At 28.5% G+C, this 24,135-nt stretch overlaps 1 protein-coding gene across 10 annotated transcripts in view; it reads right to left on the reverse strand.

Annotated features, from left to right (window-relative positions):
- Window positions 1–24,135, reverse strand: part of LOC142323550 (uncharacterized) — a 316,556-nt gene that overhangs the window by 66,045 nt on the left and 226,376 nt on the right. For all 10 annotated transcript variants that reach the window (XR_012756124.1, XR_012756123.1, XM_075363336.1 and 7 more), the window contains 8 exons: window positions 22,786–22,899; window positions 20,565–20,832; window positions 18,801–18,956; window positions 16,904–17,223; window positions 15,953–16,093; window positions 14,491–14,629; window positions 12,978–13,059; window positions 2,073–2,172 (listed from right to left, as the gene is read on the reverse strand). Coding sequence is in view for 8 of the 10 variants with exons in the window: in XM_075363336.1 (XP_075219451.1) it covers window positions 2,073–2,172; window positions 12,978–13,059; window positions 14,491–14,629; window positions 15,953–16,093; window positions 16,904–17,223; window positions 18,801–18,956; window positions 20,565–20,832; window positions 22,786–22,899 (1,320 nt within the window). In the remaining 2 variants the exon portion in view is untranslated. The remainder of the gene's footprint in view (window positions 1–2,072; window positions 2,173–12,977; window positions 13,060–14,490; window positions 14,630–15,952; window positions 16,094–16,903; window positions 17,224–18,800; window positions 18,957–20,564; window positions 20,833–22,785; window positions 22,900–24,135) is intronic.

Consider the following 24,135-nt stretch of genomic DNA (forward strand, 5'->3'; position numbering starts at 1 on the left):
CCTCCGATCTAAATAACTTTTTCATAAATCAGAATGGTATTAAAATAAATGGATAAAATGTAAAAATAAAATTTACATTAATTGGAACCCCCAACAAGGAAGATCATATGAACGTTTCCGTGCAAAAAGCCCTTATCTGTGTCCTCCATATGGACCTTGATTGTGCAGTCACTAAACTTCATCTATTTTCAGTAATTTAAAAAAAATAATTTTTCTGTTACTTAAAATGACACAATCAATTCCTGAAATAATGTAAAAAATAGTATTAGTTCATTACGTTGGTTTCTTGAGAATATTTTTTATGGACAATTCTTTTTTTATAATTATGTATCTAATTTGTATACTTAAAAAAAAGCACATAATAGAAATTGTAATATATTCAAAGATACCATATTAAAAAGATATACAAAATTATCAAAAATGAAAATTACAATTATCTTGATTTAGGGGAAACAAATCTTAAAAAATATTGATTTATGATTACTAATTACAAATGATAGTTTGAAATATATTAGTAGTTCTAATGTAATTAGAAGGAATTTTAATGATATTTTTAAATAATTTTAAAACAATTAGTAGAAATTAGTGGAGAAAACTAGGGGAAAAATCATATTTTAATACTATAAAAATTAAAATAACAATAAATAAAATAAAGAACATTAGTAATATTAAAAAAAAAATAGTAAACCATTAAAAAGATTCAAAATTCTGAAGAAAAAATTTAACAATAAAAACTAAAACCAAATAATTTTATAATATATTACAAAACCTTAGTAAGAACCTAAGGCAATAAATAAGATCCCCAACGACAAATTAGACTCTAACATTAAAATAGAAAATGATAACTTCCCTAATCATGTTGATCTACAAAATCTGACACAGAGACTACTAGTACAGCTGCCACCACATGTATCTACATGATGTGACATAAATATGCTAAATTTCTCTCAATTATATCTTGCCCAGAAACTCAACCAGTATTTTTTTTAAATAAAAAATATTTTATCATAAAAACAATATTTATATAAAAATATTATACTTAATTAACTTCCTTTACTGTAAATCACTATTTTAACCTTGCAATGGTAACAGTGTAACTTAGAAGTTGTGGCTGATTTTCCAGATGAGATATAATTAGATTTAAAAAAATCATACAAAAATCTTTGTCCTTCTGTCAAAATTTTCATTTCATATAGTTTATATCTAACTCAATTTTTTGTTTGGGTAACATTTCTTTGTTCATTCTGATTTTGGTTTGTAAATTTTGCACAGAATTATAAAATTATGTCGCTAACTCAGATTTCAAAATATAAAAATTTTTTTTCTAATTTTGTGTAGATGTAAATGAAAAAAAAAACTATTTGCAAAAAACTGAAGTTATTTTTTTATAACATTATGGAAAAAGCTCAATTTATTGTTGGAATCTGATAAAGTTAAAGCATATATATGTCTTCTTAATTCAAATTAATGTTGTCTACACTCATTTCCATTACTAAATATTAAAATCAAAAGGCTATAATTTTTATAAAAATCTAAATCACAATTCACTAATATGATTTAATGTAATCAAACCAAACACAGCAAGTAACATATAATCACGTAAGAGATTTTTAGGGTGATATAAAAGGAAATATCTAACCAAAATATCATACAAATGTCAAAATAGGTAAACTGAAGTGTTTCCTTGTGTAATATAGAAACCAGTTCTGATAATAAATTGAACATTAAGATTAATCAGTTGTTAAATCAGATGCTGTCACTAAAGTTGTAACTACAAAGTTAATGCTACAATTATCTGCATTAATGTCGTGACAGTGCTTTTACCACTACTGCTACATTAATGCCACTAAGGCTTACTTAAACCACAGAAAGTTTTCTCTAATCTTATAACTCATACCTACACAAATTAATAAGTCAGAATTTTTAACACTTCAAACTTTCTACTTCAAACTATACTCATAATACAAGGTTAAATAAAGTTTTGTTAGTAAAATTCTGTCATTCCACGATCTTACTATCAATATTAAATTATAATTATTATTATTATTTTTATAATGAAAGGTCACACAAACCTGAGGTGGTGTAGGTGCAGCTGGATACTGTAAAACAAGAGGAGGGCCATTACCACCACTTCCCCATGCTGATCCTCCTTGACTAGTAGGAGGGCTACCGCTATGAAAAAATTAAAAAATATTATTAACCTTAGATTACACGTCAATTACTAGGAAAAAAATTATAAATCACTTTCAATGCTAATGCAAAAAACATACATTTACCCTACTGATTGTTTTAGCTGTCTCGCATTACTAAATAAATTTCTAATACCCTTTTATACTATAAATAAAATTTTTAAAACAATTTATAAGCATAACTTAGATTATAATATCCACAAGAGCAAAATATTTGATAAAAAATACTTTTCCAAAATTCTGGTAAACTTGTTTTATCAAAAAGTCAACTGTTCCATGTAAATTTTTACATGCAGTATTATTAAACATTTATAAATGCACTATTTTAGTTTTCAATACTTTTGGTGAAAACTTCAGCAGATGGCACACATTTCACCATTCTCTTCTAAATTTACAGAGTTGTCTGCGAAAACATCCGATATGCTAAATGGCATGTTTTGTTACAAAGACAAAAGGTTTGTGAAAGTGTTAAAAATTTTAATTAATTAAAATCATAATTAAATTTACAAGTGTAATTTTACACTTAAAATTTTTAAGTGTAATTAAATTTTCATCATTTAGAAAAATAATTTTTAATTAAACAAAATATTAAAATTTGTTTCTAATCACAACTGACCAAATTATAATTCAAGCTTATTTTTTTATTTAAGTTTTATTGTTTTGGATAACTGGTATTATTATTTAAATACTATTTTCTAATTATTTTATTAGTAATTCAGAAGTAATCTGATTTACAAAAGAGGACTTTTAGGACATTAAAACAAACATCACTGATTTCTTCTGAGCTGCTCATCAGCAGTATTAAAAATCTCCTTACAAATTAATTTGCAGTTAATATCTAGACAAGGAAGGTTCCATTGCATTATTATAGAAAATACTAAAAATCATAGTTACCGTACAAATTATTCCAAAAACTCTCACTCAAATGAAATTAAGCAGAAAAATTACATGTAAAAATCATAATTTGTTAATACAGCGTTTCTCAACCTTTCAGTATTTTCAATCATAATTTTCATCACGCAGCCCATCACTCTCATACAATAATAATGTATTTTGACGTTAAAGCTATATTTGATATTTGGCACTTTTGATGCTTTACTGAATTTGACAACACCGATCTGCTGCATTGACAAAACCAGAATCAATGCCTCTCTATTGCTTTCTGTCTTACGTCCACCATATGATAAATTATTGGGGCTTCACAAGAAGTTCTGATTTGTCTCAAACATTCTGGAACATCAGCGCAACTGTCTGCGCAAACGTGTATAAATGCTGCACCTTATTCAATTCCAGAAAGCATGAAATCTAATAAACTTAAATGACATTTGGAAACACTTCATAATGAGTACATTAACAAATCCCGAGAATTCTTTGAATTAAAATTAAAATCATATGAAAAGCAAACATCATTTTAAAAAACTTTGTGAATGAAAAAGCTTTACTTGCCTCTTACAAAGATTCATATAAAATAACCAGTTGTAAAAAAACCCTCACACCATTGGTGAAGAGCTTATTTTGCCAGCTGCAATCGAGATTGTAGAAACTTATGTTTGGAGATAATTTTGTCAAAAAACTGCAGTCATACCTCTATCAAATGGTACTGTTGCCCATCAAATTGGTGAGGTAGTTGAAGATGTACAGCATCAGCTTTTCAGGAAGTTGCGTGAAAAATTGTTTTCAATTCAGCTTGATGAAGCAACAGATAGCAATAAAGATGCTCATTTCATTGCCTATGTTTGATTTTGTGATGATGTGCAAGCAGTAGAACTACTTTTCTGCAAACCAATAGAACTCAAAGCAACAACACTTGCATGATTTATTATCTTAAATTATTTTATAAATGAGGCAAACGTAGAGTGGAAAAATTGCGTTGGAATATGCACCGATGGTGTTCGTTCAATGTTTGGAAGATTCCAAAGTGAACAAGCACTTGTGAAACAAAAATCTCAACAGTGTCTGGACACAATGCATGATCCACAGAGAAGCACTGGCTTCTAAAAATATGAGTCCTGGTCAGAATATTGTGCCAACGATGGGTTGTAACCACAGTAAATTATATACAGTAAAACTGAGACCCCTAAAATCAAGAATCTTTTCTGCATTTTGTTAAGACAGGTGCAGTACATTCAGCGTTACTATTTTATTGCGAGGCAAGATGGTTATCATGTGGGAAATTTTTGCAATGTGTTTATGAATTAAGAGATGAAGTCGCCATTTTTCTAGAAGAGGAAATCCAACCTGAAGCCAAGAAGTTTCAACATGGTATATTTTTGATGGAATTGAGCTACTTGGTCGACATATTCGAGAAATTAAATACCTTGAATCTTCAATTCCAAGTAGCAAATACACATATGTTGGATATAAGTAATAAGGTTAATGCTTTTTGTAGAAAACTGGAGCAGAAATTTAAAGCTAGAAATGTTTGCAAATGTGTATGTATGTGTTAAAACTTACAAGGCTGAAGAACAACATATGAAAGTTATTTCTGTAACCATTGAAAATCATTTAGCCATGCAGGCAAAGAATTTTAAAAAGTATTTTCTTGCTGACGACAACTTGGTAGCAAGTTACGAGTGGGTTAGGGATCCATTTCAAAATACTCCCGAAGGGGTCTCAATTGCCAAAGAAGAAATCTTCATATACTTCATAGCAAGTGGTGAAATCAAGACAATTTAGTAATAAATCAATCTTTGAATTTTGGGCAGGGGTGGATGATGAGTCTTCTGCACTTAAAACAAGAGCACTTTGTATACTATTACTGTTTTCCAACATCTACGTTTGTGAAACCAGATTTTCTACAGTGCCTGCTTTAAAGATAAAATATAGATCTCAGCTAAACATAAAAAAATAACTCTGAATGTCTATTTCTAATATTAATCCTTTCTTCGAAAAATTTTGCTCTACAAGACAGGCCCAAGGCAATCACTAATAATTATTAAACTTGTTTTTAATTTAGTATTGATAAGTTGATTATTAAATATATTTTACAGTACTGATACAATCCTATTTATCAGTGTATTATATGAGTATAGATGTGTATATGTCAGAATGTATTTTGTTTAGTTTTCATTTCAGTAAATTAATAATTTTTTTATAATCTTTTCAGTATGCTCGCCCCCCCACCCCGTGAAGCGAACCCCACAGGTTGAGAAACACTGTGTTAATATGTAACTGATTTTACAACGCAGAGAAACAAAACTTACTAAGTAAATAAAGTAAATTCATTATTTATGCTACAAAAATTTACCTTCCATTAATGCAAAAAAAAATTCAAAATAGGACAAAAATTTGAAATTTTTCAAGAGTATGAAAAAAGATTATTTTTAAAAACACCACAAATTTTGTACAATGTTTAGTAAAAAATTATAACATACTACTATGTTATGATTAATTTTATCAGTTAAACTTTATCCCAAAATATTGCAGAGTTAAAAACATAAAATACTGTTCACATTGTACAAAAGATTTCATGAACCCCATGATGTCCTTCAGTATGGCATAATAGTAAGGTTCCATTATTACTTATGGTATGGTATATGAATAAATGATTAAAATACAAAACTATTTCAAAGCTTCATAACTTTAGTAGCAAATAATTCAACTATACCAGCAATTCTCAACCTTTTTAGCTCCACAAACCCCAAAAAGTAAAAAAAAATACAATGAATATTTCACGACCCTCACCCCAACTCAATGAAACCTAGTTAAAACCATTTAGCTGCAGCTGTTTGCTAAACTATGCAATTAAATGGGTGAAAAGAAAAATCTCTTCTTTTCCATATAGAAGTCAGGTGGATATCAGGGGGAAAGAGTTAACCAGTTATTGGGATTGCGTGATGAATTAACAATATTTTTCCAAGGTAAACAAATATCATTCTTAATGTTTTTACAGAATGAGTATATGTTGCTGTTGGTTTACTTAGCTGATGTATTTTTTATTTAAATGACTTGAAAATGAATTTAAAGGACGTGATAAAAACATTTTACTAATGACAAAGTTCATGCTTTCATTAAGAAGCTTGATATCTGGATTATTTGCCATCAAAGTAAGTTTTCCACTCATTTTTGCTAACAAGTATATTGAGAAAAATCTGAATGAAGAAGACACTATTACTTACCGCAGTTTGGTTAGCATGAAGATGCATTTAGATGTTAGCTAAAATTTCAGTTGGAGGAGACGTTTCCAGAAGATAAAAATGATTTCTCGAAGAGATGGGTACTGAATCCATTTGGTGAAAACATTGTTACAGCTGCTAAGTTACCAGTTAGACATTTAAATTCATGACAAGCTCATTAGAATGTCTGCCAATAAAACATTTACAACTACAATTCAAATCCGAAGATTTAGATAAGTTTTGGCTTGCTCATCAAAGTGAATATGGAAATTTAGTCACAGAAGCATTGAAATTATTAATCCCTTTCACCAAATCTTACCTCTGAGAAAAGGGTTTTTTGTCCAAGGTTGTACTAAAAATTAAATATAGGAATCGTCTTTTATCATTTGAAAACAATTTGTTTTTGTTTGTTTCTAATATAGAACGACCTATGGAAAAACTTTTAAATGAAAAACAAACTCAACCACCTCATTATTTTCTTTACATGTGTAAAGAAATAAATGTAAGTAAAATGTTTATAATAAATGATTTTTTTCTCCTAAAATGATTTCATTATTGTTTACATGTAAAGTTGTAGGCTAATTTCCCCAGGTTGAGAAACGCTGAACTATACTATCCGATGAAATATGATATGGAGACAAGTTTGAGGATTAATGCCTTAGAAATGACAAATTCTCATAAAGTACGCATAAGAATTTATCGTTTGGTTTTGTGCTTATTAACTATATTAAAACATTTTTTCACACACTTTATTCGAGAGATTTTTTACTTAAATCTGCAAAAAAGAGCCTGTTTCTACAGCTCCGATTCTGAAGGCCTTATTTTGACTAATTATAGCATGTGAAACCAATTACCTGGCTATTTGAAAATTTAAAGAGTTAGTTATAGAATTTTAAATGGAACTGCTGAATTTCAAATTCCTAACTTTTTAAATTTATCATTCCAAAATAAATAAACAAATAAAACATAATAATAAATAACATAAATAATTTCTGCAATTGTTTTTTAATGAAGACATCAGAAACTACAAGTTGCACACATTCATGTCTCATCAAGTTAGATAAATTACAATAATAATACTAGAAGGGAAATTATAATAAGCAAATATTTTTGTTTCGATTTTAAAAAATTATTACGGTAATAAAGTTTTTAAAATACTTAATATTTATGGTAATAAATAATAGTTTATATTAACAAATATTTATAGTAATAAATTTTAAAAACTATCATGGTGATCATCAAAGTGCAGCATTGTCGGATTCAGTTAGCTCGCAGGTATAAAAAAGCCAGAAGAAAAGGAATCTGGAAACATTAAATTTTCATCTGATAACTATTCCTTTCTATCTATCTGATAACTATTACTTTTGATATAAAGGTAGTGAACAAATATTTCATATGAAAAAACAATAAATAATTATGATGAAAAACAGTTATAAAAGTTCACGGTATCACCAAATATTCTGCCTACCAAATTCCAGATTACACAAGTTTTGTAAGTTACCTATAGTAAAAGTTAAATCATAACCTAAAACATTAAACTGAACCTAGGTTCCAAGAAGATGAAATTATTTAATCTTTTAATGTTTCAGACTTAGATCAAATTCACTACTTTGTACCTTATTTACTAGACTACAATATCTTCAAGTGATTTATTCTATTTTGTGGAAAAAAAAAATACAAACAAATAAATAATAGCAAACAAAAGTACATTGAATGATCTGTAAAGTAAACAAACTGTGGAGTGTACAACAGTAAAAGTCGTAAAATACTTATAATAAACATCAAACAAAAAATAAAGCAGAACACTTTTCCAATTATAATAAAATGTCTGCCTTCATTTATCATTTTAAAATTTTTTATCAAAACATTTCTTTTATATTCTATAATGTTTTGAATAAAATATAGAAAAAACAACTCAAAATAAAATCTAAATATAATAGAATTAAGAACACCAGCACAAACGGTTTTTACTTTAAAAATACCATTAAAAAACTAAAGAAAATAATCAACAAAAATTAGCAAAAGAATGAAAAAGCAACTATAGAAAAATCATTACACTACAAATCATGAATTACAATGCGATTTAAATGCAAATGTCATTTTATTATGAGTAGTATGTAAGATTTAATTCATTTAATATTTCTTGAGTAACAAAATGATAACTACTCAAGGCTATTTCATTATTAACTTTAATAGTATAGAAAATGCATAAAAAATTAATGATAAATAAATGTGGAAAAATATAAACAAACAAAAAAAAAAAGTACAACTTAAAACCGCTATAGTGAAAATATTCACTAAATTAATGAAAAAGTTTATTTTCCATTTTTTATTTCTTTTAAATACTCTTCGAGAGCTAATGATTTTTTTCTACACGATAGAAATTTATGCCTTTCACCACCACGATTGAACCGATATAAAATTCCTATTTTGGGTTTCATTTAGTTGTTCAAACCCTACTAAATAATCAGAGCCTACTACTAACTACTCAGCAGAATTTATACCGCACTACTAAATCCATTCACAAGTAAATTACAAAGACCCTGAGTTAAACTGATAACAGAAAATCTGACTGGCTGCAGTGCAGATAAACATGTCCAATGCACAATGTATAAACGCATGCATGTACATACTAGATTAACCTTTTCCTGAATATTTTTCTTTCGCTCAACAGTCAATTGCTAAAACTTTCCCCATTATCATTCTAACGGTAATGAATTTAACTTAAAAATTATTTACATCACACATCTTTAAATGAAAGTGAAAATAATTTTAAATAACTGATGGATGAAGTAGTTACTTGATGAAAATCCATCACAACAAAAGATCATACTTTTAATATTAGTATTCTTTTGTAACACCTGATGAAAGTACTGTGTACCAAAACAGCTGTTGTGTTTTTAAAAATAATTTTGTGAAAATCAAATCACATATTTGTTTTTTTTTTGTTGTATTTCGATTAATTAAATGTAATGGTTAAACAGAATGCAAAATTAAAGCTAATACTTTTCCCTTATTTTATTTGAAAGCAGAGAAGTGAAAAAAATTATAATTTCTACTAATAAGAATTATTTTCAAGTTAGTATCTTAATTCCCATGTTCTATAAAATTACTTATTAACAAAAACATTTAACTTATTAAATATTTATACAAATAAACTTCTGGCCAATTTTTTTTTAATGCAAGAAAATTTTAACTGAGAAAATATAATCTTGTAATCTTGAGTGGATGAAAAAATAATCTTCCACTCTACTTTTACCTTTTGAACTGCTGCTAGAAGCAGTCTGTTGTCAATTAATTTACAGATTGTTTAATTTAATTTCTAAATGTATATTATTTGTATTCATATTTGTAATTTTATTTACTTAGTTATTATTTATTAATTTTATTTATTTAGTTTTATTAATAAAAGAAAGGGATTATTAGATAATATTTAGCAGTAAAAAAAATGATTCTTTATTTAGCATGAGAGCCATTGCACATGGCTCAGCCATGGCTCACTCCCACTAGAAGGAGTCTGTTGTCAATTAATTTATAAATTATTTCATTTAATTTCTAAGCAGAGATTATTTTAATTTATATTTTATATTTGTATTTTTATTTACTGATTATTATTTATTCATTTTATTTATTTAATTTTATTAATAAAAGAAAGAAAATATTAGTTAATATTTTGCAGTACAAAAAAGAATTCTTTATTTAGCGTGAGACAGCTGTCGCACATGACTCTCTCCAACTAGAAGCAGTCCAGTGTCAATTAATTAAAGTTCCATTTAATTGAATTTCTAACCGTAAATTATTTTTATTTATATTTCATATTTGTATTTTTATTTATTTATTATAATTACACTGATAAGACAAAAAAAAAATATTTTTTAATGTTTCTCAAGTGTAATACCATTTCTTGAATTGCTTTTTTGCGTACATTACAGTTCTGTAAATACAATTTTTCTATCACCCTTAGTAAATAAATTACCCTTAAAAAAAAAATTAAGGGAAAATATAGTTAAAATCTGTAAAATTTATACTTTTGCATGGCCATACCTGTGTTACAATGATTTCACTGATGCTTTTTTTTATAAATAGCCTCAGGCACATCCTGAATTAATGTCCAACAGTAATCAGCTAGCATGTCAGTATTCCATTTCCCTTTATAGTGGCTTTCCATCACCAAAATGTCTTGGTGAAAACATTCACCACGTTCGTCAACATGTCTCCAAAGTTGTCCGGGAAAAAATCCAGATGTGAGTGGAGGAAATGTATTTTCAAAGACATATTACATCCCATAGCTCTGTATGAAGTAAAAAGTTGACTAACAATACTACGGTAATTGTCAAATTTTTTTTGCCAAGAAAACTTTTGCAAACGTCTTTCAATGAAGCTCAAGCTGCACTTTCTACATTATTTAACATCAAGTTAAATACATCATCTTTGACCAACTCTCTTATTTGAGGACCAATAAATATTACTTCTTTAATTTTTCCTTCACTTACATTCTGAAATTTCTGCCTGATGTACAAAAATCCAAGACTATTCTTCTTCATTAGTTTTACAAAATTTTTCATCAGTCCTAGCTTGATATGGAGAGGGGGTAAAAATATTTTTTTGGGTTCAACTAAGGGCTCATGAATAATATTTTTCACATTTGAAGTTAAGTTGTCTCGTTTCTTTCACTCTTTGGTAATATAATGTTTATCCATAGCTCAACTGTCCCATTTGCAAATAAAACACATGTACTTAGTATAACCTAACTGCATGCCTAACAAAATAGCTATAACTTTAAAATCACCATATATGTTCCAGCTATGATTTTTATAATTTATTTTTTCAAGAACGTTTTTCATCACATCATATGTCTCTTTCAAATTAATATCAAAGTGATTGGTATCGAAGGATATTTGTTACTGATGTGTAGTAGAACCACTTCTAAACTACACTTGGATGAATCTATGAAAAGGCGCCAGACCTCAGGTTTATGAACTTGTCCTAAGTGCAACATAAGCTTATCAAATTTGTGCAATAAACCAAATTATTTTCATCAATAAAGTACTGCAACCTTGCAGTCTTGATCCTAACAGTCCAGCTTGATCTTTTGATAAATTTAAATCCCTAACCAAGTCATTTAATTCACCTTGTGATATAAGATATGGCTTACTGGAAGATAATTAAAAATTAAAATCATTGTTATCTTCAGTACTGCCTGATTCTTCATCGCTGCTTTCGAGACATACATTCACAGGTGGCTCAGGAACTGGAATAACTTCACTGTGAGGTTCAGGCCTGATTGCAGATTGCAGTAAGGATATTTTAGAAATTCCAGACACACTTGATAAACAAAAGTAACAATCGGTTACATGATCCTTTGGTTCACGCCAAACCATAGGTACAGACATGATAATCTTGTCCATGAAGGCCATGAAGTATTAGATATGATGTCATAATATGTGACTATGATATGATTTAATTCTTTGTCTAGTATTGTTTATTTATAGCTTACAGATTATGTTAACAATAAACAATAAACAACAAAACAATAAAAAATGAGCTAACAAAATACAATATAGGAGCTTAAAATGTAACTATATGTTAAAAATAAAAAAATCCTTTAAAATTTAACAATTTTTTCAAAAATGATAGGTGATAGAAAGATTCTGAATTCATATTCATTTTCAGTATCAAAAAACAGATTAAATCATGTATTGCATGTTAGGAAACAAAAATTATGTTTATCAGTGTTATTATTTATTAATATCACTTATTTTATTTCATTAATAAAAGAAAGGGATTTAGTTAATATTTAGCAGTAAAAAAAGTGTTTTTTATTTAGCAGGAGAGTCATTTGTGCGTAGCCACCTGCCACATCACGTGATCCGCTCTGCACCAGCTGGACTGGACTGGCAACTAGCACAACTTCACATGAATAAACACAAGACTAAACGAACAAGACAGTGTTCCTAAGCCAACTCCCTGTCATCAATAAGGCTAGCATTTAACATTATATTTTTGTCAAGAACTATTAAATTCTATATCTACTCACTCCTTATGCCTATTTTAAATATAAAACCACCAAAATGTTCAGAAAAATATTCTCTACACCCAACTAATGTTTCTTTTCTTAAAATATTTCTGCAAAATACTTAATATTGTCACAAACATGAGGATATAAACACGTCCAGGGGGCAGAGCCCCCTGGCTAGACAGTCTGGTGAGCAAAGTGAGCATGACCGGCTAGCAGTCAATAAAAATGCTAGACAGCCAAAATTAATTACTTTACTTTTTAAATCTAACTATGACATACCTTGACTTACGTTAGACATGATTAAAGATTAAAAAAAATAAATATAATTAATACTTTTCTATTAATATTTTTTAATTGTAATCTACTTTTACTAAATGGTTAAACTGAAATTAATCTTATACCCCCAAGCTACATGGTAAACAATTTAATCTTCCAAAGAGAATTCCTTGTGGAAGGTTGTTCATGTCTCAAGGAGCCGCTGAATATCACGGACACTTGATACTCATTGGAAACATAATTTAATTATATCTCCTGACCAGGAATTGCACAAAAACCTAACTAGCAGCCAGTGTACTTATTGAGTATATCCAGATTTCCTACTCCTCCAGCAAAAAATAAATAAATTAATAAAAAACTAATAAATTCTCAACTTACTTGTTACACTGAGGATTATAGAACATATGAAGAGCTGATTGAGGGTAGGCTAAACTGCAGTCATTACTATTATATCCACCACCTAAAAATAAAAAAAGTAAATTTTATTTCCGAAAAATAATATCATTCAGTAAATATAATATTAATGAAAATCAAAAATACATTAGTTAAGAAACTTTTGTAAACAAAAAAAAAAATAATAATAAATAACATTTATTTGATTTAAAAAAAAAAAAACAACAAATGATCTGCTTAATACTACACACTATTAAAACTTTTTCTTTAGTATTACAATCCAACACATTTGAAATAGAAAATCAACATCAATTAAGTACAACAACCCTAGATCAAAATTTGAAAAAAAAATAGGCAAAATCTAAGCAAATTTAACTCACTCAAACCAACCTAAAAAATCATGAGTTAGCCTCACTGATTGCTTGTTTGCTTGCAATCAATTTACCTGTGCAATGTATTAACAGTTCTAAACATTACATTTTTTAAAACCGTTATGTTTTTTTTTACATTTAAGAGATACATTTTTAATTCAAAGTAATATTAATAAATACTAGTTTTAATACTTACTGGACTAAATCATCAAATTTTCCAATTACTCTATTTATGCATTTTATGAGATTTTGGGTAATCTTTATTTTTTAAGAGATATTTTAATAATAATAATAATATGTGTAATGTAATTATATTAATGTATACATATATATATATATATATATATATATATATATATATATAACATAATAATACAGTAATTAAATATTATTACAGAACAGGACTTTTCAATATTACAAGAAAATTGTTAATAGTAAAGGTGCAAGTTTAATTTTTAAATAATCTCATTTTATACATAAGCGTTTTTGTCACAGACTGCTTTACTTAATAATTACCTACCAATAAATACAAATGAAACTGCATCCAACATTAATTAAATTAAGCGATCTATAGAAACCAGTTTATTAAAACTGGCTTCCTCTGTTTTGATTTTCCTTCTTTTCCAATTTTATCCTTCCTTCACAATCTTTTATTTACAGAGTGCTACTCTCTGAAATATTCCAAGTGTTTCAGAACTATAAGATTGAAAGGGCTGCAGTTTACTGGTTTACAAAGGAGCAATAAGACAAGTCCTTGAAGATAAGATGATCAGAAAAATTATTTATTTAAAAATGCATTTTACAAATAAATGATTTGATGATAAAAATACATAAAACAAGATATATTTGAAAATAAAAATATCCTGGCCTTTTTTAATTCTGGAATGTATCAACTGACAAACGTTCAAAATATAATCAGAAACTAAAAATGTAGGATTTAATGTTAAACAATCTTTAACATTACATTAAACTTTTGTTGTAAGATATATCTGAATTAAAAAATATTTGTTCAGATTGAAATGGAAATTACAGAACATCTTGTAGTGATGAATGGGTAAAAACCCATTCTAACCAAGATGTATATACAGTTTCCAACCGTGAAATAATTAGATAGAAAAACCACTTACTTCTTTCAGGTTGTGCAATAGGTTGATAAGGAGGAGGAACTGCTGGTGCGGGTGCTGGTGGAGGCTGGTATCGTGTTGTAGCATTCTGGCCACCACCAGGAGCATAATAAACTGGCATTGTCCCTGAATGGGTTTGTCCCTGTAAGTTACACACAAAAAATGTTTTACAATGACAAAAAATCATTCAAAAACAGATATTTTACATACACAATACATTATATACCAGTATAATTGAGGAATTTTATTATAACTGCTGAAAGCAATTCATTTATGTCATCAATAAGAAATCTGACATAATCATTCAAAGTTTTATTAAGTAAATAAAAAGCTTATGAAGAACAAAAGAGTTTTTCTTTAAATAGATTTTCCCTAAAAATTCTGTATCTACATGACTGATTTGCAACAAATCCCTAATCCAAATTAAGTTACATTATCTGAACTATTTCTTGTTTTTAAAAATTAAATCAGTTTCTTTTAGATTCATTCACACCTTGAGTGAGGATCTGGCACCTGATTCATTTATACTTCAGGAGGATACTTCTATATGCCATACATTCCAGGAGTGGACAAAATTACTCCTTTATTGATGTTACACCTGTTTTTATATGGCTGGTTCTTCATTTTCTGAAGGAAACAAAATATTTGTTGAGCATAAATTTAAGATGGTCAACACACACCACCAACATATATTTATAAATACTAAACACAACCACTAAGAGGCATTATGACCCTTTTTGTTTTTGAACCCTGGATGACAGATGTACAATTTTTGCTCAATACTGTTACAATCAATTGACAATCTCATCTGTTTGATTATGCAATCTTGTGTTTATAGCTAGACAGTCTACAGTGAAAGTGAACCACGATCTGTATGACCTGCAAGTGATTATGATCTATAAAGCAGTACAAAGACATAATGATCTATAAAGCAGTACAAAGACATAAGTGGTGGCTGGATCAGCCCTTAAGTCAAGACAAAATACAACTTTGCTGTTCTAAATTTCAATACATTACACTTTTATCACATTAAGAATAATCCTTGGCATCTTACACAAGTAAACATGATTAATCATATCTGTAGGTTGATTAATATAATTGTAATCCAGTTATGCAAGAATTAATGATAAAAATTACAATTAAAAACATAACACACTACGTTAAATTTTAATAAAAGGTAAGTATTAAGAAAAGTTTGGTTCCTAGAGGATTTCTAATTTTCAAAATTAATTTGTAAAATCTGAGAATGGTTCTTCAGAAATCTAAAAATTTTCACAAATCTAATCTGAAAATAATAAAGTTAGAATGCAATAGGCAATAGAACAAAAACTTGATTGTTACTTTCATATTACATCATTAACGGATTACGTAAGACAGCATGCGTATAATGTTTAACTGCATGTAAATTCAAGAAACTGACAATAAATCAAGAGAAGAACAATTTGAGTGAGGAAAGTCTAATTACCTGAACTTGTGGTAACTGGTGTGGCCAATAGACAAGTGGAGCTCCAGTTCTGCTATCCACACTTGCTGCTCCTGCATTACGAGCTCCTGTTCCATCTGCCAGATTCAATCCCATCATATTGTAACTTAATTCTGGTGTCTCCTATGAAAAAGACTCAATTATAAATCTTATACTTACTAACAAATAGAATTACACTGTAAACTGAAAAAACGATCAGCAATTCTAATATGAACATGACATATGTATGAAAGTGTGGATTGGTGACTGCAGGCTATCAGCATATAATGGTTAACAACTACAGTATGTATTGACACATGAAGCAGAAAACAAATAGTTATGACTGCTACACAATTAAAATGATCAGGTTAGTTTTTGTTTCCATACCAAATTTATGGACAAGTTTATACATTTTTAAAAGACATATTGAAGCTCTTAATCCTAGATCAGCTGCTTATTAGTAAAATTTGACCATAGTTCTTTAATAAGAAGACAAACATTATAAAAATTAATGAATCATACAATATGTAACTCTTATAGAAAAAAATCGGTTAATATTTTATCTAAGAAATTAAAAAATATAAACAAAGATTTTAACTATATTCAAATTCAAGTCTTTCACAATAGGTAAATTATGTCTCCTAAAAATTTGATTTTTCTTCGATACCAGGTATCATAAGAAGTAATACCCTATATAACTTAAGTTATAGGTAACTTAAGTGTAAAATACCAATCACTGAACTGATGTTTAATAAACAAACGCCTGTAGATGACAATAGCTAAATGATGCAGAGTTCACTAGATATAGGTATATACACATGCTGATCACATTTAATACTGGTTAATTACATTTAGCGATTGATACCGCTTTTAAAATAAAATTAAAACCAATATCAGCAATTCTAATCAATCATTCGGCAACTACAAAACTTTACAATAAATATATTTACTAACAGCTATAGGAATCCTGTGTTCATAAGGAGTAGCTGCTGGAGCTGCTGGTGTGTACATCAATGTTGGAGGCTGCTGACTGGCTGGCATTTGACTATCAGCTGGTTGAAGTACTAAATTGTATGACGGTGCAGCAGGATATGGATACATGGGAGCAGGAGGAGGATAATGAGGATGTGTATATGGTATGGGGGCAGATGGGTGTGTGGGTGGAGGAGGTGCAGGTAATGGAGGCACTGGAACTGGTGCGGCTACAGGCACTGGAGGGGGAGGTTGTGGTGGCTGTGTTGGTAATATTGTTGCCGGCTGCTGGGAATGGGGCACTGTAAAAAAAAAGACAATATTTATTATAGAGTTTCAATCTTAGTATTTTAATTTAAAGATTGATAAATAAACAACTTGCTAAGAGCTTTTGTATTCTCAACCTGTAACAATGTTTTAAATAATTTAAAAAGTTTTAAAAAAATTCTCTCTAATATAAATGCATGAAAAAAAAATTATAAGGAGAATTAATTTTACTAGGAAAATACTTAAGATAATAATCATTTAACATTTATCATGATTACACTTTTAAGTTTAGAAGCTTAAAATTTCAATTTTTATTTATTTCACAGATAATACCAATTTAAACTTATGAACTACATTTACTAAATAATTCAATCTGAGAAATAAATTATCTCTACTATAAAAAAAAAGCAGCTCAACTATTTTAGTGGGATGAGTAACACACTTCCAAAATACTGTACCTTTTTTATCAAACTAAATGAACTTTACAGAGGAAAAAACAGCCCTGCTAAGAACTCCAGTGATATCATATCTAGGGGCAGAATCATTACTTACTACAAATACTTTAAAATTTAGAAAAAAAAAGGTGCCAGAAATAATGTAACCACAATTTTTTTAAATTTAAAAACATTATATGCAATACAATGTCAGCACACAATATTGGCAAAAGAAGACTGAAAAATGTAAACAATTAAATCAGACTGTATAATTTACTTGACATGACACTAACTAATATTGTGTATACACAAATGGAAATTTTTCCAGAATGTTACACAATTCATAAAAGTTTACAAGTTGTCTCAAGTTAAAATGAAACAACCTAGATGAGGTGGAAAGGTTGACTCTGATCACCTCCTTTTAACACCTTAAGGTTGACTAATCACTTCTCCATCCAATTAAAAAACAAAAACTTTATCATTGCATAAACAACTTTTATAATTTGTTTGCGCCAGATCCCATACCCCAGTGGCTTCAGGTGACCTTTCTTTCTTTTTCCTATTTAGCCTCCGGTAATTACCATTCAGATAATACTTCAGAGGATGAAATATATGAGTATAAATGAAGTGTAGTATTGTACAATCTCTGTTTGACCATTCCTGAGATGTGGTTAACTGAAACCCAACCATCAAAGAACACCGGTATCCACCATCTAGTATTCAAATCCATATAAAAATAACTGACTTCATTAGGACTTGGAACACTGGAACTCTTGACTTCCAAATTGGCTAATTTGGGAAGACACGTTCACCACGAAACCAACCTGGTGGGTCGGTTTCGACCCACCGATTAAAAATTGGCCAAATGATATGGTAAAAACACTTTGTTCATCAAATCAACCAGATTAGGATGGTACACATTATTTTTAAAAGTATAATATAAAGTTTTCATAACAAGAGTAAGCAAAGAATTGTAACTAATGCATGTTGAGACATAAGGTAGGTGGCCAACACTTACAGTCACACAGGCTGCTCTAACTTGGCTTGAGACAGCCTGAAGAAGGGATTTCTCAGCAAGTTTTTTAGACGGAAAAATAAGTTTTATCATTATCAACTAATATCTAAAAAAAAATCAAAACAATACAGAAATAAAAGATTTGCAATTAAAGATTACTTACTTGGATGAGATGTCAACTTTTCAGTCTCTCTAGTAGGATTACTATTATTACTATTATTGTTATTATTATTAATACTATTATTATTATTAGTATTATTATTATTATTATGACTAGATGAAGGTAAAGGAGGTATATGACTAGTTGTAGTTCCATATTCTGAAATAAAAAAAAAAGAAAGAAGACATCAGTAAAAAAAATATACAAATAAAAAAAGTTAAGAAACATTTCCAAATATGTATCATTATATTATAATAATACACTTGCTATGACACATGCATACATTAGTTTTCTACAGTTTTAATCTATATTAAGTAAAATTTATATATCAAAAATAGATCTTATTTAATTCTTGGTTAGTCACTCTGATGTAAAAAGAAGGTGGAGTTTATTAAAAACTTGGGACAGAGATGAAAACATATACAAAAATATATGACACAGTTCTAAGACCATGAGACACAGTTTATACAACAAAAAAAAAAAAAAAATATATATATATATATATATATATACGCACAAATATATATTTAATATTATATGAAACATAAACAACCACCAAAACAATAATTATATAAGTTAAACTTACCATATTAATTTCTAATAATTGATTTTTACAGGATCCCACAACTTCAGTTGATACTGAATTGATATTGAATTCTATAATTACATTAGATACAATTCTTTTAAAAATTTGTTATTTTAGATTGTTCTGCGTTTAAAAAAAAATTTAAATAGTATTATGAACACATAGCAAATTTTGTTGTCCAGCACTGGAATGATGTAATCTTTAAAATGTAGAATTTTTTTTGTTCTATTGTTATTATTGCCAACTATTAGATTTTAATTTTATTATGTTTTTATACTGAAATGAAACGACTAGCACTAGATAGGGAATCTTGGAGAGCTGCATCAAACCAGTCAAATGACTGAAGACAAAAAAAAAAAAAAAAATATGTTTTTAATTAAATCATCTTGTTCAAATGTGATCTGGTGGTTCATCATTTTGTATTTTTGTTTATATATTTATGTATATTTTTTGTAAAGATAATTTTCTAGGCTGTAGTGCAAGTAACATGATATATTGGTATGAGAAACATATTGTGTGTTTTACCACACAGAATATTCCAAAGATATGTACTAGCATTATTAGTAGAATACAATATAAGGTGGAAAATAATGACCACAAAAAATTTACAGTGGACAATTTTAATCCCTTAAAGAGCACAAGGTCACATCTTTTATATTTTTCTTATTTATTTACCTTTTTACAGCTAAAAATCACTTCAATACTTTTTAGAACTAAATGTTAAACATCATCTAATTCATATGCACTATTAAGATAAAATATCAGAATTGTAAAAATGTCTATTCCTTACCTTCCAGTGTAAGAGGTTAACAGTTTGGGACCAATTACACTTTAAACAAGATCTAGTCCTTGGATAGCCTTATGTTAACCATGATCCAATTTAACAGGCAGAACCACAACTGGATTCAAATTTAAAAAACACATTCCTGTGTGAAAATTCAGAAAAATAATAAGCTATACCTCACATTCACTACCTGAACAAAGGATACTGGCTGTCAGCCCTAATTCAAAATATCTCCATAGATATCCTGAGATTTCCAAAATACTATTCCATACTACTAATTTCCATACTAATTAATTAATCACAAACATTAATAGTTATGATCAACGTAAAGAATATGAACTTGAATGTGCTTGGTACAAGCACCCCCTTACAATAAAATTAAGTGTGTTTGAACTACCTTCACGTTTGACAGGAGGCTGTTGAGATACCATCACTTGTGAAGAACATGAAGTCGATGCCGTTGATGTAGGTGGGGGAGGTGGAGGTGGTGGTGGAGGTGGTGGTGGTGGTGGTGGTGGTGGTGGTGGCGGTGGAGGTGTAGGCGATGGTTGCTGAGGAGGTAGTAATACAGTTTCTGAACTACCAGGTGCTGATTCAACTTTGGGTGGATTTTCAGGATCAAAATGGTATATTGATCCATCAGAATTTGTGTATGGCTGCCCAGTCTGTAAAAAAACATATTCACAAATACAGATTAATAGAAAGTTTTTTGTTTAAATTAAAGAGGAACCACAAATAAGGCAATTCATGACTGCACTTTTCTTTTAAATACATAAATGTAATTCTATTTAAGTAATCAAGTCTTAATACTTTTGTTTTTCAAATTAACACTACTAAAATTATAAAGCCCAAAAGTTTAGGAAATATGGCTGTCTCTAATTTACTAGAATAATTTCTACTAAAGCAACATAAATTAAATCTGTATTAGTTATGACAAAAATGGAATACAAATTTGGGGATTATATTCTTATATCATGAAAACCTAAATATAAAGACAGCAAAAGTTTGAGAAGAGTTTAACCTATTTCTTAAAAATTAAGAAATAGAACTTATTAATAAAATTAAAAGTCTCTCAGATTTTCTTCCTTTTTTGTGAATTGTTCCTTTTCAAATATGGTATGCGAACCAAATGACAGTAATATTAAGTAAGCATTAGGTAATACTGTTGTATTTTGAAATGTAGTATACACACCAATAATCCACACTTAAAAGGACCTCAGTCATTTCAGATCAGTAAAATTCAACATTAACAAAGTTTTTATTTAGAGTAATAATAATAATTAAACTTTTGACTTTACTGACTTTTTATCAGATTATTTAAACAAACATTAAAGTAAAACTTACAACTGGCCGGCCAATTGATATATTGGTTAGCTTGCTGGCTTCTAATCAGATGTTCTTGGGTTCGATTCTTCTGACATTTTATTCACATACCACCACATCCATTTCATCTTCCTCATTAAAATACAGATAAAAATGCATATTCAAGGTCATAATAGGTAAAATAACTAAATGAAAAGAAAATAAAACAAAATACTGAACAGAATATACTAAAAGTAAAACAATGAACTAATAACCTATATCGCCTAAATTGTCTTTGGCCACCATTTTTACACCGTTTTCGCTTACTTTTCAGTTTTTCTTCCAATCCTACTTAATTTCATGACCTTAATCCAATGATGATTTTTAAAAAATTCTTCCATTTGAAAAATGTTTTAAATTTTCATTCCATAAACTGTAACACCTCATTTTGGTTTTCGAAAGAAAGACAATCACAGACTTGCTCATTAAAATAAAAAGATTAAAAGATATTTAAACTTGAAAAAGCCAACAAAAACTGAAGCAGAACAGTACAGTGAGTAAAAACTGAAGATGAGATATCTACAGAAAATTAAACAAATGATTTTCAGAAAATGAATTACCTACTCTCCATTATCAAATTGCAATGCCCCAAAACTCTAACTTTTAATAATTAAATGAAAGATTCAGTGTTTTCATCAAATGAGTTTTATATTCATTATATTTTCCTTAAAACCAGTGTAGGAAATTTTATACAAACAGCACAGTCCCATCTATTTTAACCAAAAGTTCAATTTAACAAGTTTGTGCATACTTTCATTTATGATCGCACAAGAAATAACTTTAAAATCCAGTGTTAAAAAATCAGGTTAAAGTCATCATTACCATACTTTCTCTTCAAATTTGAATAAGATAAAAACAAGAAACCAATCCGGTATGGATAAATTCATTAAAATACTCAGCATCTTTCAAAATGCCTTAAAATTACAATAATTCTAACCAGTTAAAACCAAATCCTTCTGAATAATAAAAAAAACTACTCAAATAAAAAGTCTTACATGTAATTATACATTCAGGTCTACTGAGAAGATAGATCATTTAAATAAATAATATCTGCTGTCAGTTTAAACATTAAACAGAATTATAATTTCATTAACTTTATTCAAAAAATTAATTTTCTCAATTTTTCATAACGATTACATTTTTTAAACACACTGATTATTTAACGATAAAGCAATGAATTAAAGATAAAAAATAAAAAGAAAAGAAAAACCTATGATTAAAATAAAGAGATCCTAAAGCCACAATTTACAACATACCTGAGGATTAATAAGAACTGAGCCAGGGGGTACAGAGGCAATATTTGTTACTGCCCATACAACAGTCGGCTCAGAACTAGGATCTGGATCACCGTCCCCACTCTGACTAGATATCTGAAACATCAAAACATACTCTAATATAAGTGTTACTTTTCACAACTTTAACCAGTAAGCCACTATTACAAACTATAACTTACTGTACACATTTATAATGAAACATTCTGACAATAGCCTGTGCTTTCCATAGGCATAAATCTTCAATAATATTGGTATCCAATATGAACACAAATTTTCTGCAATTTTCTCAAGACTGCTCAAAGAGTATAATTAATTTTTACAGCTATTTTTATTTTAACAAGATTATAAAAATACAAAAATTATCATTTCTATACTTATGCTTTAATATGACAGTAACTGGTGAATATATTCTAGTATATACCATACATACATTCAATTATTACAAATATAATATTAAAATTAAATCTAAACCTATTTAGTACTAAAAACTTGACTATGGTCATCTAAAATAAAACATGTTGAGAATTTTCATGAGCAGACTTTCTTTCCTTTTCCTGTTTAGCCTCTGGTAACTACCGTTCAGATAATACTTCAGAGGATGATATGTATGAGTGTAAATGAAGTGTAGTCTTGTACAATCTCAGTTTGACCATTTCTGAGATGTGTGGTTAATTGAAACCCAACCACCAAAGAATGCCGGTATCCATGATTTAGTATTCAAATCCGTGTAAAAATAACTGACTTTACTAGGACTTGAATGCTGGAACGTTCGACTTCCAAATCAGCTGATTTGGGAAGACCCGTTCACTATTAGACCAACCCAGTGGGTTCCCATGAGCAGACTAGATTATCTTTGCATTTAGGCCCTCATAATTTTCTTAGTTCTTAACAAACATTATTAAGATGTATATATCTTACTCCAGCATTTGTACTGTTATTTTAGATTGATCTTCTTTTTTTTTAATGGCAATTAACAGAAATACGCAAGAATGATGTTTATTTTTCATATTATTGCTTACAACATATGATACTATCTACTTGTTACATTATAACTGATAACAAAGCTATTAATAATAACTGATGATAATACTTTATTTTTAAATCATTAAGTGATGTTTTAGCTATTAAAAATAACTCATCTTTTATTAGCAATTTATATTTGATTAGCTAATTTATAAACTGCAAATGGTTTTGATGAAATTGATTAGAAAGACTGATTATGAAAACGACAACTTTGATGTTATCAGAAAAATTTCAGCAAGAAATAAAAAAAATTGTATTTTTTGTGGTTAACCTTCAAAATTTGAAAATTCTGAAAGCACTTCAGCTTAC

Source organism: Lycorma delicatula, chromosome 4 (assembly GCF_047948215.1).
Source record: "Lycorma delicatula isolate Av1 chromosome 4, ASM4794821v1, whole genome shotgun sequence".
Classification (NCBI taxonomy): Eukaryota; Metazoa; Arthropoda; class Insecta; order Hemiptera; family Fulgoridae; genus Lycorma; species Lycorma delicatula.